Here is a 16,000-nt window from a genome sequence, read left to right on the forward strand (position 1 = left end):
TCAGCTGATGTCGTTCAAGATGTTATTAATACATTAACCAAAGAAGGTAAAAACGGTGAAGGCTCAGTCCAGTCCGTTTCTCTGTCAGAGAGGCAGGTATTTGTTCAGCTGCCCACTGGTTGTGGGCAGCCGGGAGCACTGACTAACCACCTGTCCTCTGATGTTGCATAAGCAGCCTCTCAAAAAGATGCACATGCGGTGGAGGAAGCCTTTACCCTTTCAGACTGCTAGCCACTGTGAAAGCTACACTTCTAAATAGTTCCTGCCTGGATACTGGTGTTCCAGTATTCACAATATATAGAGGTTCTTTAAGCTTTAAGGGTTTTTTTACATTCACAAATACAATTAGCAAAATATTAGATAATCTGTGGCTACATTCACATTAACAGATTAGCATTAATCACTTTCTTATGTGGTTTTAGATCAGATGCACTGTAAATCATCAGATTAGATTTCATCAAAGCAAATCATTAAAGAAGCCAACTAAGGGGCATCGAGTGGTCCAGCAGTCTAAAGTTCTGTCACTATGATTGGGAGATCGCTGGTTTGAATCCTGGTCATGCAGCTTGCCATCAGCTGCCGGAGTGCTGGAAAATAATAAAAGGACACTTAAAAATGATGTTTCTTTGATTTTACCAAATTGAAAACCCGTGGAATATAATCAAGAGGAAGTTGATCACAAGCCATCAAACCAAGCTGAACTGCTTGAATCTTTGCACCTGGAGATGCATAAAGTTATCCAAAAGCAGTGTGTAAGACTGGTGAAGGAGAACATGCCAAGATGCAGGGAAACTGTGATTAAATATTGTTACCAAATATTGATTTCTGAACTTTTAAATCTTTATTTGAGCATTATTTGACATCTGAAAGATCTGCATCTTTCATTTTACTTTACTGAAACATTATATGTACCATGAACATCATCAACAGATTCAGGTTCACATTAAAGACAGATACAGGTCACTTACATTTATCAATTTTAACCGTCAAAATCAGGAATTCATTAATGAGGCTTGTTACATGAGCAAAGCCTCTGTAATCGCTCCGTGGAATCACTTGGTTCCATTTGGCACTCAGAAAGTTATAATGAGGAGAAAATGAGGCCAGAAACAATAAAAAAATGAATAATTCTTATTTAGATGCACAAACGATAAATTAAATTGCTCATGGCTGCGCATCCCAAATGCATCGTAGCAGAGAGATAATCATAAGATAGCAGAAAACGGAGATCATTTGAAATGCGTTTTTAAAAGTTAAGATGATTTCGGAGCCTCGGCGCCTCTGGGAAGCGCAGCCCTGGAGAATGTTTCTGTTCTTTATGAACAATTATCCGCATCCAGCCAAATGCAATTATCATCTGTGCAAAAGGAAAACAGGTGTCTTCCTGCACATCAGTTGGCCCTGCTTGATGCAGCAGACAGCACACAAATCTCATTTCACACTGAGCAAGTCTGATGCAAATGAAAGGTTTACACTAAAAAGATAAAATGGCAAAACGTCACTCCCTGGGGCAAGTATGTGCGTCGACTGTGGGTTCAGTAGGAGTGTATGAGATACAGATTATGAAAAACTCTTTCTCTTTGGCCAATTTGAATCATGTTTGTCTCTGAATGTTTATAAATGGTTATGATATAAGGAGCAGTTCATGCAGGAAAGTGAATTTGACAGGAACAGTGAATTTGTTTGCCATAAGATGATCCTTCAAATATTACCATGGATATGCTCTTAGACACGAAATATAGCTTCTTCTTTGCATTAGACAGTTTTTTACTTGCATTTGTGGATTGCACGGTAAACTGTGTTCACAGACATTGATTTCTGGAAGTGTTCCTGAGCCTATGCCATGATTTGCAGTGATTAATGCAGTTCCACCTGAGGGACCAAAGATCACAAGCATCCAATAGTGACTGTCGGACTCTTTAAGCACATGGGGATTTCTCTATATTCTATATATTCTGTACGGTAGATGGTGGGCTATCAAAAATCTTTGCATTTTTACATCATTTCATAGCTTCTGAAATAATGTGCCTCTCTAAAATGCACTTTCTATACCCAGTCATGCAAGTTAGTGGTGGATTACTCTTACTGTTTTTTTTTTTTATTATTATTACTGTATTTTTCGGACTATAAGGCACACTTAAAATCCTTTAATTTTCCCAAATATCAACAGTGCACCTTATGTATGAATTCTACCAGTCAGGTTGTAAGAAGCAGTAGAGCCACTCCACTGAAGTACAGCATTAGGGTGAGTTTAAGGTGAGTTTTCAATGAAGTTTCCCCAGCACTAAGGCTGGATGCAGCATTGTAAGCATTAGCCGCTAACCGCACTAAGCGCTAGCTCTTAGCGCTAGCTAAGCGCTAGCTCTTACGCCGTTTAGAGGTGAGTATACTGGACTGTAGTTTGCGTGTTTACCGTGTTAAAACAAGCTATGTGGGACAAACCACTAGCAGATAGCACCCTGAGTTAACAGGAACACTCAGGGTTCCTCAGTGTAGCACTATCAGGCTGCATTTACTTCCCTCTAGGGCTGCGGTTAGTGGCTAATGCTATTGCTGCTGCACCCAGCCTTAGTGCTAGAGAAACATCACTGAAAACTTATCCTTAGACAAAATATTGGAAATGTAAGTTACTCTAAATAAACAAAAGCACTTTACTCACCCAAATAAATGTTTTTTTAGGAAAGAAATATGTGTAGATTAATATCCAGTGCTTGTTTTTTTTTTTTTTTTTTTTTAAGAATTACAGTTTTGTTTACTTAGGCGCTTCCCCCAGCTTCCCCATTAGAGGGAAAACAATGTGGACACCCTTGCTCACTTCAGTGTAGGCATCCTTACTAGTATTGCTTAATGCGCCTTAAAATCCAGTGCACCTTATGTATGAAAATAGACCAGAAAATAGACAGTTATTGATACTGTGTCTTATAATACTTTGCGCCTTATAGTCCGAAAAAAAATACCTTTTGTTGCCTTTTCCCAACTTTTTTTAATGTGTTGCAGGTGTGAAATGCAGGGATGGATGTTTCTCAATAAATGTAATGAAGTTGACCAGACAAAACCTGAAATATCTACAGTATTGATACTGTAGTGAAATAAAATGTAGTGTTTCAAAGAAATTGTTAAAAACTCTGCATTTTTTGTTTTATTTGCATTTTCCGTACTGTTCCCACTGTTTCTGATTTGGGGTTGTAAATAAGTCTTAGTAATAAGTAAGGTAATGTGGGCTGTTTTGAATAAGATCATCTTAAAACTGTTTTGTTAGTTGAAGATGCCGCTGCTGAAACTGAAACTGGATTAAAAAAGCAATTTTTGAAAATTTTAATGGAAGTGAGTGCTAAGCTCTAGTTGGCTGCCACACTGCCCCTTATATAAGTACACTTAATTACATTATTGACTTCCAATAGTCTCATCTCTGCTGCTTTTTGTCCAACCTGTGGCTCTATTGAGTCTTTTGATCTTTTATCCGCACCAAAAACTATAATCTTGCTCTGTGTGTGTACTGTTTTTGTTCTGTGCAGGATTTCGGTGTGTGACGAGGACAAATTCCGCCACAACGAATTCATAGGAGAGACCCGGATCCCCCTGAAGAAGCTCAAACCCAACCAGACCAAGAACTTCTACAACTGCCTGGAGAAGCAGCTGCCTGTGAGTAACCAGCAGTCTTCATTCTTGCTATTAGAATTTTTTTTTTTTAATGGAAATTACCTTAAATACAGCTCTGGAAAAAAATAAGAGGCCACTTGAAAATTTTAAACATCTTTGATTTTACCAAATGGAAAACCTATATAATCAAGAGTAGGATGAATGATCACAGCCATCAAACCAAGCTGAACCGCTTGAATTTTTGCACCAGGAGTGGCATAAAGCAGTGTGTAAGACTGATGGAGGAGAACATGCAAAGATACATGAAAACTGATTAAAAAATAGAGTTATTCCACCAAATATTGATTTCTGAACTCTTAAAACGTAAATATGAACTTGTTTTCTTTGCATTATTTGAGGTCTGAAAGTTCTGCATTTTTATGTTATTTCAGCCATTTCTCATTTTCTGCAAATAAATGCTCTAAATGACAATATTTGTATTTGGAATTTGGGAGAAATGTTTTCCGTAGTTTATAGATTAAAACATCAATGATCATTTTAATCAAACATAAACCTATAAATAGCAAATTAGAGAAACTGATTCAGAAACTGAAGTGGTCTCTTGGAGCTAGCTGTATGTCTGATTAGGTCACTGACAATGCCTAAAATAAGGGCACAATATATTTCTTGATGCCGGTCAAAATAATATGATTCCAGTATCGATATGAACAAAATAAAAGCCATAGAAATCACAAACATGCACAAAAAATTATTTGCCAGTTCATGTAATGTCAGTAATTGACAGCTGTAACAAATAATGTATATTGAAATATCAGTTATGTGTTTAAATTTCTACCTCCAAAATTTTCTGTGACAATATATACTTACAATGATTTACCTTCCAGCCCATCTAAAGTCTGTTACTGTTTCTAGATGCAGTGTAATTCAGTGTTAAAATATATTAACACAACAAAAGAAAGATATATCTTTTCAAGTAAAAGTTATATGTAGTCGTAATGTTTAATATCTCTTATTTTAGGCATTTTTGCAAGGATATTATCGGATTTTGTTATAGGATTAGTATTTTATGAGTTTTTATTTTTTATTTTAATATTTCAAGCATGTCCTTTGTAAAAAAAAAAAAAAAAAAAAACCTTACCTTAACAAAACAACTCAAATGCTCTTAAAACTGTATTTCTCACTTCTAACATGACAGCAGCATAAGTTCATATGTTTCTAAAAACAGCACTAGCGGAGAAACAGCAGCAAATGAATCCTTTTATCTCAGATCATACAATCATGCAAGGTGCCTTTAGAGGTTTGGGAAAAGGGAGGCGGATTACAAAGATGCATATCAGATGCTGAATTGATTATTGTTGCTTCTGAAAATTGCACATCAGTCCAGTCTAATTAGAAATTGATCAGCGTTTGTGTCTCCTGAAAACAACATGCTTGTATCCAGCAGTGCAAACATCTTGAACATGGTCCAGTTTATTTCTGTATTGTTTTTTTTTTTGTGCTGAGTATGGTGCAGGAGTGGTACTTGAGTCTGAACGTACATTGTTTAAGCTTAAATGTCATTAGTCTCTCATTATTAGAACACTATGTATGCTTTGTTTAGTGAAATAACAGTTTATTAAATTGTGTTGATGCTCCATTGACCTGTTATATGGAGAATAGTGCTGCTAATGCTGCTACATCAGGCTCAGTTTTATTATGTGAGCAAGACAACATTACATGCAAATGAGTAACACTAATTAACCCTAATCATACATCTGACATGACAATCAATATGATGCTTTCATTTTAGATGGCAGTTCTACACACATCTCTCAGCTTGTCCAGAAATGCATGTGTAAAGCGAGTTCTTTAGGGCAAATGCACTCGGGAAAACAAGTAAACATGATTTTTGACTAAACACATCTTTTTCTTTCTTCGAATTCCTCTGCAGATTATGTTAAGCCGCAGATACACACATTTGTGCATGCTCATGCTGAATGGGTCTACAATTAAACTTTGCTTTTATCATTTAATGGAAAAGCAAGCCTTCCCCAAAGATTTTCCTGTAAGCTTGCTGTATCCAGGCATTGTCAGAATCATGTGAATAGGTTCTAATAGGAATAGGAACAGCTGTGTGAATTGGTGAGGTGTGCATTTCGCCTCAAAGGCATAACATTACCTATCACGGCAGGCTTTTCTCTGCCTCCCAGTGTATATCCTGCTTACTGAGCCAAAATCATTCATGTTCCATATCAGAAAATGTGAATGAGCCCAGTTGATCAAAGACCTGTAAACGTGTAGCAGGTTGTGAGTTGTGTCTTTCTTTTGTTGATTGTTTTCAGCTGAGAATCCCTTTTCTAATCCGGTTAGGAGCACATGTAGGCTCGTGCTGTCTTCAGTTGTTTGTACTCTTTAGAAAAAGGATTTAGCTATTTTCATATATATGCAGCTTTTATAACCTGGGTGAAAGGTTCGGCTCTTTTTTAGCTTAAAAGTTATACAGGATTTTCTGAGATTATCTGCTTCCTTAATCAGTAGTGTTAAAAGGCATACGCTCTGCCAGAGCCAGGCTAGTTTTAGACAGAAATAATAGTAAATGTCAATAATAAGCACATTAACAGAGACAGGCACCCAGAAACCATTAAAATAACATGGAGGACTTTTTTCTATATTGTGTTAATCTCTGTTATAGACATCTGAAGTTACAAGAATTAATTTTATGGAGGTACTCGCGGACCTGGACTAGTTTAACCCTTGTGTTGTGTTCATATTTCTGTTACTCGTTTACTTTGTTACTTGTATTTAATTCAGCAAAATTAGGAATTTTACATTAAAATGCTTTACACATGCTTGCTTCACCTAAATTACAGCTTACATAGTTAATATTTGCCCTTTACCTTTCTTATGTTACATTTCTTTCAAAAAGTGATACTTTTTTATTAGTTTCTTTTTTTTTTTTTATTAACGTGATACAAAAAGTGATTTTTTATTAGTTTTTTAATAAAATGTAAAAGAAAATGAATTAAACTCAAGATATGAGTAGAAATAAACATTGCTTCAGTACAAATGAAGTAAGAGTGCGTGGGTGTACAGTGTGTGTTTATCGAAAATGTGTTTTGATATATGTTTTTCACAAAAAATGAGCCAATGCCAATGAGTTTGAGTTAGAAAAAATATTTTTTTAGTATCATTTGATGTAAAATGAAAATGGCCCGAACACCACACAAAGGTTTAACACACCTTCTCTTTTTCTTCTCTTCTCAAGTTTATTTATTGAATAAACTGGCAACGCAATTTTTGGACTCCTCACATTTGACTAAATCGTTCACTGTCAAATAGAGTAACACTTGGCTCATGCATGCCCTTCAATAAGGCAGGAATCTCACTGTCTTGCGAGAGGATATAAAAATAGCACCAATATCTGCTATCAGGTTTAATTATTATATTACACTCAGGACTACTGATCTGGATTCATGGAATTGTAAGCCTATTCAGGCTGGATTAGTTCAGCCAATTTTCAGAGGCACGGCTTGTAATTATGAATATATGAATTTTCTCCCAATTAAGCTGGAGCCCGGAAAACCATAGCCTGGACAGTTACATCAGAATTAAAACGAAAAATAATTTAGTTCAAACAAAGAAACAAAACATTAAATAAATAAACAAAAAATAATGTAAGCAGTTAATCCCAGATAGAACTTTAAGACCACTGTTGCATTTAAATGACCAAATTGATCACAAAGTGTTACCTCAGAGAATCGCTTACATGATGAAAAAGCAAGTGTTATACTTCATTTATTTTTTATTCTGTATTACTGCACTACCTCCTTTCTATAGTTAGGTTCCTTTTTATACTTTATTTAGTTTTTGTATTTATACATTTTTGTATATATTCTTTTACCACTGTAGTAGGTGAGATACTTATCTGAGGTTACAGCAGTTTTTATTTTTATTTATATCTAATAAGGTATTGTTAATTTTTCAAGCCTATCTATCTATCTATCTATCTATCTATCTATCTATCTATCTATCTATCTATCTATCTATCTATCTATCTATCTATCTACCTATCTATCTATCTATCTATCTTTTATTTTGCTAATGTGCTCATGCAATGTGACTTGAACTATTCAAGAGTTTAACCCTAGAAATAACACCATTACTAACGTTGGGTATACTCTGTATAACAAGTTTTGAAACCCTTCTTTAATTTTACAACATACATCACATAAAATAAAAAAGAATGGGATATATAGGATTTATATTAATAGGATGACCCTATAAAAAAAGAAGAAAAAAGTCAGATAATCCTTAGCAGGTAATGTCCGAACAAAATTGTTTTTTGGTCCACCCATTCCTGGGACACGTGAGCAATTGATTTAAACACACAAACACTAACATCAGGTAAATAACATCCATAAAATATCTTACTGTCTATCATAACTTTGGATAAAAATCACCCAAACGCACCAAAACACCTTCTGAAAAAAACATAGGTGGGAGGAGCGAATCAACCATAACATTAATGACATCAATTATCTCCCTGAAGCTGTAAACCCAAAGTCCCATTCAACTCGGACAGCAACGCAATGAAAATCTCATGAAAAAAACTGTGTGGGTGAAAATCACCTGGCGTTAGCGTTCTAGGGTTAAGTGAGGCCTGATCGTGGGTCGTGTTGGTTTTTAAACATTCCTCAGTCAACAGTATCAGGTGTGGACCAGGAACACATCACAAAAAAAGGCATTATCTCCAGCAGTGAACAGTGCAGTGGGTGTTAATGATGTATGTGTGTGACCAGTGGTATCTGGCTAAAGTTTTCCATTCAAACCATAAAAGAACAGGAGGTCCCACAGGCATTTACCACAGTCCAGTGCAGCGTTCTTTAGCTTCCAGTGGGACATAACATAAAGCATGTTATGATGGCATATGAGTGTACAACCCAAGAAGATCAGAATCACATTAGGTAATCACAGTGTAATTTTCTAATAAAACTAATATTTCATTTTAGTTACAGTACTGTGTTGCGACTATGTGCAAAACAGCGTATACAGCGCTCTTCATGACTTGTTAGTTGTACAGTATTTTGACAAACGGAAGCTCGTATCATGGTAAATAGAAGGATGTGGAAATCCCTTCAAAGAAACAGTGTGCGGAGCTCTTTCATTTCAAAGTGTTTCTGCCTCTAAAAGCAAGCAGAGTGTTTTTTTAGCAGTGTAGGAAAGGTCGGCGGTGCTAAAGCTTTTGATTATATGAGCTCAGCAGCGTCGGAAGCTGAAATGAAACTAAACTGTGTATTTGCTGAGGAATCTGGAGGTGATGCTGATCTCTGGTATGAGCTGAATGGGGTTACTGTGAGGAGATCGCTTATACTACGCAGTTTTCTGATCCACCTGAAACAATCAGAGATGTCTAGCACCCAGTCCACTAAGTCCTATGAAGTGAACTGAATTTCTCTTTACTTAAAACATGAACGAACATTTTAGAGGATTCTTCAGGTAGCATTTACCTTCTGAAATACTCTCTCAAAGTGCGTATTGCTAGTTCCAAACAAGCCATCAGCTTATGGCTATTTGGAAAAAGAAGATGAGGAAAAAGATCTCAGATAACTTTTGGCTTCTGCTTTTCATAGGAAGGCAATCCCCCTCTCCTATATAGAGCTTTTCCACCAAAAGAACTCTGGTTCTTGAACCAGTCTCGTTCGGACTTAAAAGAACCGTGGTGCTTTATAGCGAACCGGACCGCGTTTCCACCACTTTTAGTGGAACCGTCAAAAAGTCACATCACTATTGGCTGAACGGAGTCGGAGAGCCAGGGTGGCACTGGACCACTGCTGTGGCCAAATTCAGCACCCCAGTCATTTGGTTAGCTGACCTATTGCCCAGCACGCTGTCCAGTACATAATAAAACGCCGGTACACTCCCCTGCCGAGCTCCACTCCATTTTTAAGCTTTTTCAGCTTGTTTGTCACTTGCTCTTTCGTGCGAACATATCCTGCCCGAGATTAATCCTCCTCTAGTTCACCATAGAGTTCTCCCTTCAAGTTTATCCTGAAACTCCAGAGAACAACAAATCCAGAGTAAATACTCTGTTTCCTCAGCAGACCACTGTGCATTCTCAGACACACCCACAGATGTCGTCACAGTTGAGGAACCTAGTATTCTTTGGTTCGAGCTGCGAACAAACACTCTTGGTTCCGGAACCTATTTTGTTGCTGAAAACACGGCGAACCGGTTCAAAATTAGATCCGCGAACCAGAACCGTTGGTGGAAAAGCACTAATAGTAGCTTCAAGAAACAAAGAAAACAGAGTTAAAGGGAGGAGGCGTGGCAGGGAAAGGCTGTGAAAACTTGTCATGATACTTAAGTGAAGTGCAGGGATCTATAGGATTTAAGATTGAAAGAGGAAGGTGCTTCAGCCATGTTTCTCCTCCCACAACTGAGTTATTTTATAACAATACTAGTCAAACTTCAAGAAACACCATCTTTAGCAAATAAGAAATATGTGTGTAAGAAAATATTAAAATATTGATATGTTTGCTTACAGTATTGATTTTACACAGTACTACAGTATCTATATTGAATTATTAGTTTACATGTAAAGATTAGTGGCACACAGTGGATTATTTAGTGTTGTTTTTAAGTGCCCACTGTTTTGATTCGGTTTTCTGAAAATTTAGTTTTCTGAAAATTCTAAACTTCTAATCTGCTTTTAGACAACAAAGGACTTTTTTAATTATTGCATTGTTTTTTCAATTTGTTTATTATTATTGTGGATTTTTTTTTTTTTTTTTACTAAATTAGTTTTTTAACATTTTGTTGCCTCAGAGCAACATCATACAGTTACATAGGGCAAAAATGGCAAGCACTGTTTCTTATTTTTTGATATGTCAACAGGGACCCTTTAGCTCTGTAAAAGTAGGCAAGAATATATATATATATTTTTTTTTTTTCCAACAAATATGAAAATCATGGTATAGAGCAGGGGTCGGCAATTAAGTTTGGCCGCGGGCCAGATTGGCGGGATTGGCGGGAGGGCGCTCTTAAAATGACAAGCAGACATTCAAGTGGGCTGATGTGGGTGAAATCTGTGGACTGACCATTGGGGGCGCTATTAATGATATACCTGTTTGTTAAATAAAAAAAAACAAACGAATAATAAATAAAAATAACAGAATAAAGAAGCTAGCAGTTATCTAACAGCCCGTGGCTCTATCAAAAAATCTTTAATAAATTTTTCTGTTTTGGAAAATTAAGTTTCTAAATAAAGAGCATTTTTGAGACGGACAGTCAGATTTTTTTTTTCATTATAGTTCAACCTCACGGGCCAGATGTTTCTTGCTTGCGGGCCTATTGCCGACCTGTGGTATAGAGGTCGAAATTCTTGTTTAAGAATTGCAACATTTCATCATGCCTAAAGTATCACAATACATTGTACAGTATAGCTAATGCACAGCCTTACACCTATATACCTGTATACATTTTTGGTTTTATTATTTCATGGCAGTAAAAACAAAGGCTGCCTCTATAACCCTTTCTTAAAGAAATAATTATCATTAAGTATATGTATAGTGGGCCGCACTGGCCGGAAAGGACCACGGAGAACACAAGAGCTTGAACAAAAACTTCCCCGAGTGGGTATTTATTGTCTTTTAGACAGAGACGTGCAAAAAAAATATATATATATATAGAAAAAAAGAAAAAACCCTTGCAGCACGGCCGGATGGGAGTGGAGGCTCGCCTCCAGCGGCAGCATCTTTCAGCTTTCAACGGCCGGCGGCCCACATTGGTTCTCAGCAGCCTGTGAGGTAGTATAGAAAGAGGGGGAAACACAGCATTAGTTCCTTCGCTTTGGCAGCACCCCCGTGAATGGTATTGGTGGCTCTTTTGTGCGGCTCCGCTCCGGCCGCGATTGGCTGGCGGCGGCGTGGTGATCATCCCGCTCCAGCCGTGGTTGGTTAGGGGGCCCGCCCCCATTACATGTGGTTTTGGTCGCTGTCCGGTCCTTGGTGCTGAAGAGGTGCAGCCCTGCGGGAAGCGGAGCCGTGAGCTGGTGTCAGCGGCTGCGGTCTTTCCCCGGTCTGGCCTCCGCCGGCCACAGTAGAAATATAAATTTGACAAATTTGGTCCTCAAACTTCTATGGCTGGCTCCTATGAGTTAAAACTCTGGGGTCAATGAACTCATCGGTGCATTAAATTTGATGTTATTTTTTACTTTTATTTTTTACTTGAACTCTGTGAGCTGTTTGAATGTAAGTGTGTAGCAAAAGAAGTGCTAATATGGACAATACCAGCAGAACTGCTTTTGTAGTGAGAAGTTGTTACATAATTTAACTCAGGATACAAGGTTCTTCTTGCATTGCTGTGTGCTACTTTATTCATTTTTATCTATTTATTTAATAAGAGAAACAAATAGAATATATATAAATATATATATATATGCTTGAATTTTTGCAGCAGTAGTGATATAAAGTTTTCTAAAAGGAGTGTGTAAGACTGGTGGAGGAGAACATGCCAAGATGCATGAAAACGGTAATAAAAAAACAGTGTTATTCCACCAAATATTGATTTCTGAACTCAGAACAATATAATATAACAATATAATACACATTAATTCATGACTTTTCTAGGTATTGTTATTTACATATAATTATGAATGCAGGAGAAGCATGAAGAAACACAGTATATATTATCTGCATGCAGTGCTGTAAAAAAAACAACAAGTTTTTTGCATATCTGCTCATATATATGCACATTTTATGTGAAACGTTGTTCATGTTTCAGATGATCTGAGCTCAATTTTAATTAATATAAGATAAAGACAACATGAATAAACATACAATTAAACATTTAAATAATCATTTCCTTTATTGAAGACAAGACTTTATTTAGAATATATTTAAGTATATCACCTCAAAACATTCAAATTAGTTGTGCCACCCTTGGTAATAACAACTGCACTGAAACATTTGCATACCTTGTAATAAGTCTTTCACATCACTATGGAGAAATATTGCAGCACAATATTTTTTTAGAATTGTTTTAATTCAGATCTTCTTCAATGTTTTTGAGCATAAACTACCTGTTTAAAATTTTGCCCCAGCATTTTGTCCATCCTCAAACCTTGAAGCATTTAAAGGTGGATTTGCTTATGGATGCTTTAGGTCATTGTTCTGCTTCATGGCCCAACTGCACTCGAAACTTTGAATTGTGGGTCATGAATTGATGTGAGGATCTCCTGTAATATTTTCTGATAGACATGAGGAATGATGGTTCTTTTCTATAGAAAATTATGTTTGGTTCCTTCTCAAAAATGAAGAAGATCGGACATCATACATTGGATATTTTAGGAATGCTGTCCAATCTTCTTCAATTTTCGGATTATCTATTGCGGATTCACCGCGTGAGAAGTACATGGGAGGGCAGCCTGTTTTTTTTTACTTTTTTGATAGTTCCTGCTCAAGCAAAGGTTAATTTTTCCTCTAAATCTGTTTAATTAAGTAGGTTTTGGATCAAAGACTTCTTCAAACGAGTGATATTGCTTTTAAATACAGAATTAATGGAACAGTCAACATTATAAATTATTATGTTAAAATTGCTCAGATTAACCGAAATATTTTTATGTGACAAATATGCAGAGAAGATCTGAGAGGCAGCACTGAACAGCCTTATGTGGTAAAGAGAAGGTCAGTCTTGCATATTTGTTATTGCTGGCTGCTTGACAGGGGCAACCACCGTTGAGTCAGGGGGCCGGGGTGGGAGGCTGTTCAGGTGTTGCAATTGCTGCTGGTTTTGATGGAGTGCTGCTGTGTACCTGAGAAGACTTTCTGAAACACTGAGTGCGTGAGCATCCTGGTGATTTCTTCATCTCTCTCCCCGGCTCTGGTGTCATACAGCACTTGGTCTGAGAGCTGCTGCTGACCAGCCCCTCTTTGTGCTGTGAGCACAAAACCTCTCCTACTCTTTTTGTATGGAAGCCCATTTGCCAGGCAGGAGGGAATAAATGGCCCCTCTCTCTATTTCAGATTCAAATTCTGACTCCTTAGGTGGAAATAATGACTCGGTGGGATGAATAAGAGTTTGAGTGTCGAGCCCTTTGGAAGGTGTGTGATGTTTTAAAATGCCTATAAAATTTCACTTAGCGAGTGCTACCCGTTTGTGAACAGGTTTTAAACTTGTGACGAGTGTGAGCATAAAACATGGTGTGACCAGCACTTCTACAACAGGGAGAATAAAGTAAAGGAACAACAAGTAACTTGGATTAACAGAAATGCTTGAATTGCACAGCCAATCAAATTCCATTATGTGCTTTTGGCAAAGGTGTCAAAAATATCGACATCTATTACTCAGATAAAAATTTAGATATTAGGGTTTAAAATACTTCTGTAGAAGTATCAACTCAAGCTTTTTACTCATGCCTATGCCCACTAAAACCCTCCCCAAAACACATTTTGGGGCCCTAGGCAAAATATAAACAAGGGGCCCTCTTCTTAAAACACACACATAAACCAAATAACTAGAGATGGAACAATCGGCAGTGTATCGGTATCGGCCGATTTTCGGCCAAAATACGGTATCGGCGATTTGCAGATATTCTTCTGATTTTAGCCGATCTGATTCAGGAGTTTAGTGTTAAGCAGTTTATCAGAGCTGTGTGTGGATGAAACTGGTGAAACCTGTGAAACGGCTCGCTCACAGGAAGCTGCAGTTCCTCATCCAACCACTAGTCAGAGCTGCAGCAGCACAAGCCCCGCTGTCTTCACTCAGTCACAGAGCTACAGCCCAGTCACGGGCTACAGGCTCAGCCAGTCTGGAGTGTTTTTTTCAGTTTTCTTAAGTTTATGTGTGTAGGAAATAAAGGTTTTAACCCCACTAAACGGATCATACAGCTCTCTACAGTTCATCTTTCAGCCCAAGCAGCTAACATGTAGGTCTAAACAGTTAAGTTTAGAGCAGCCGTCACGGAGTCACTGCTGGGATTACATTAAAAACAGGTCAGTTAGCGCGCTGATAACCTCATGATGTTTATAACTACGGAGTTTAGTGGACACACCACGGCTGCAAGGTTAGACTGTTAAAGGCTACTGAAGACTATTAAAGGCTATTAGAGGTTAGTGAAAGGGTTTTTTTTTGGGGGGGGGGGTTTATTGGGGCAGAAATCAGTAAAGGCTGGTTAGATAAGTGATTCATGTCCTCGTCCCTCGCTGCGGTGAAACTGTGACTAGCGCTGTCACAGTGATGTTTATTAACGTCATTAAAATAGGTTTTGTCAGGTATTGTCTTATAAATATTTACACATAACTTATATCTCTCCTGAAAAGTGTTTATTTTGGTCAGTAACACTCGTGTTTATTTACTATCAGTGTAAATTACCAGTGTTTGTAATTGTGTTTGCGTGGATGTAATTAGGGGAATCTGTACCAGGTTTGTCCGGCACCTGTGTGGCATTAATGTGGCATTTGGCCCCGCCCAAGATCGGTATCGGCGATCGGCAGATCGTGGTGAAAGACGACCGGCGATCGGAATCGGCCCCAAAAACACTTATCGGTCCAGGAGGTGTAAAAAAGGAGGTGAATTTTGTCAGTGCATCTGCAATTCTTTTGCTCTTTGCCCGTTTCTTTCGTTTAACAGAACCACTTTCATAACTCCGCTTAATTTTCACTGTGACAGCTGTCACTCTAGTCGTGTACAGTTCCCGCTGTTTTGGTTTGAAGTCACGTTGTGTCGCACATTGCTACGTCATCATATTATGGACTAGTTCAATGCAAGCAACGGAGGGGGGTATGTGTGTTTGGACAATTAGTATTTAGACATTAATTCGGTATTCTACTGATATTTCTGGTGTTTTTTTAATAGAAATATGTTTTTTCTTTACTTTACATAAGTAACAAATTAACATTGTTTTTGGTGTATTTACTGTAGCTGGGATGGTCAGATTTAGGGGCCCCTATGGAGGACAGATTTGGTCGAGGCCCTAGGCAAATGCCTAGGTTTGCCTAATTTAAAAAAACGCCTCTGATCTACATATGTCTGCTTAGTTTTTGCTGGAGTGTGATGTAACGTGTGCAGGTGTGATGGATCCGCATTAACCAATAGGTCAAAAGAGTTGAAATGGTATATGTTTATACTTCTCATCCAACCACAATCAAATTCACTACAACTGGATGGCGAGGATTTTTTTTTTTTTTTGATGATGATGATGATGATGTGAAATGATGTGATGATGTGAAAATGTGAGAAGTAGAACAATAATGTATTTGATAAAGTATAAATAACCAACATTTCTACTTAATAAAGGTAAAGAGGTATTTGTAAATTGTTACTTGACACCTCTGGCTTTTGGAAAATAACTGTGCGTATTTTGGTGAAACTTGCATGTTCATTAGTGTAAAATACATCTAAACAATTGAAAAAACATTTGATT

The 16,000-nt window shown here is 37.4% G+C and overlaps 1 protein-coding gene across 3 annotated transcripts in view; it reads left to right on the forward strand.

Moving 5' to 3' along the window:
* Positions 1-16,000, forward strand: part of doc2b (double C2-like domains, beta) — a 364,239-nt gene that overhangs the window by 329,297 nt on the left and 18,942 nt on the right. For all 3 annotated transcript variants that reach the window (XM_007245281.4, XM_049475881.1, XM_007245282.4), the window contains one exon: positions 3,516-3,642. In XM_007245281.4, the coding sequence (XP_007245343.3) occupies positions 3,516-3,642 (127 nt within the window). The remainder of the gene's footprint in view (positions 1-3,515; positions 3,643-16,000) is intronic.

Source organism: Astyanax mexicanus, chromosome 1, assembly GCF_023375975.1.
Source record: "Astyanax mexicanus isolate ESR-SI-001 chromosome 1, AstMex3_surface, whole genome shotgun sequence".
NCBI classification, from domain to species: Eukaryota; Metazoa; Chordata; class Actinopteri; order Characiformes; family Acestrorhamphidae; genus Astyanax; species Astyanax mexicanus.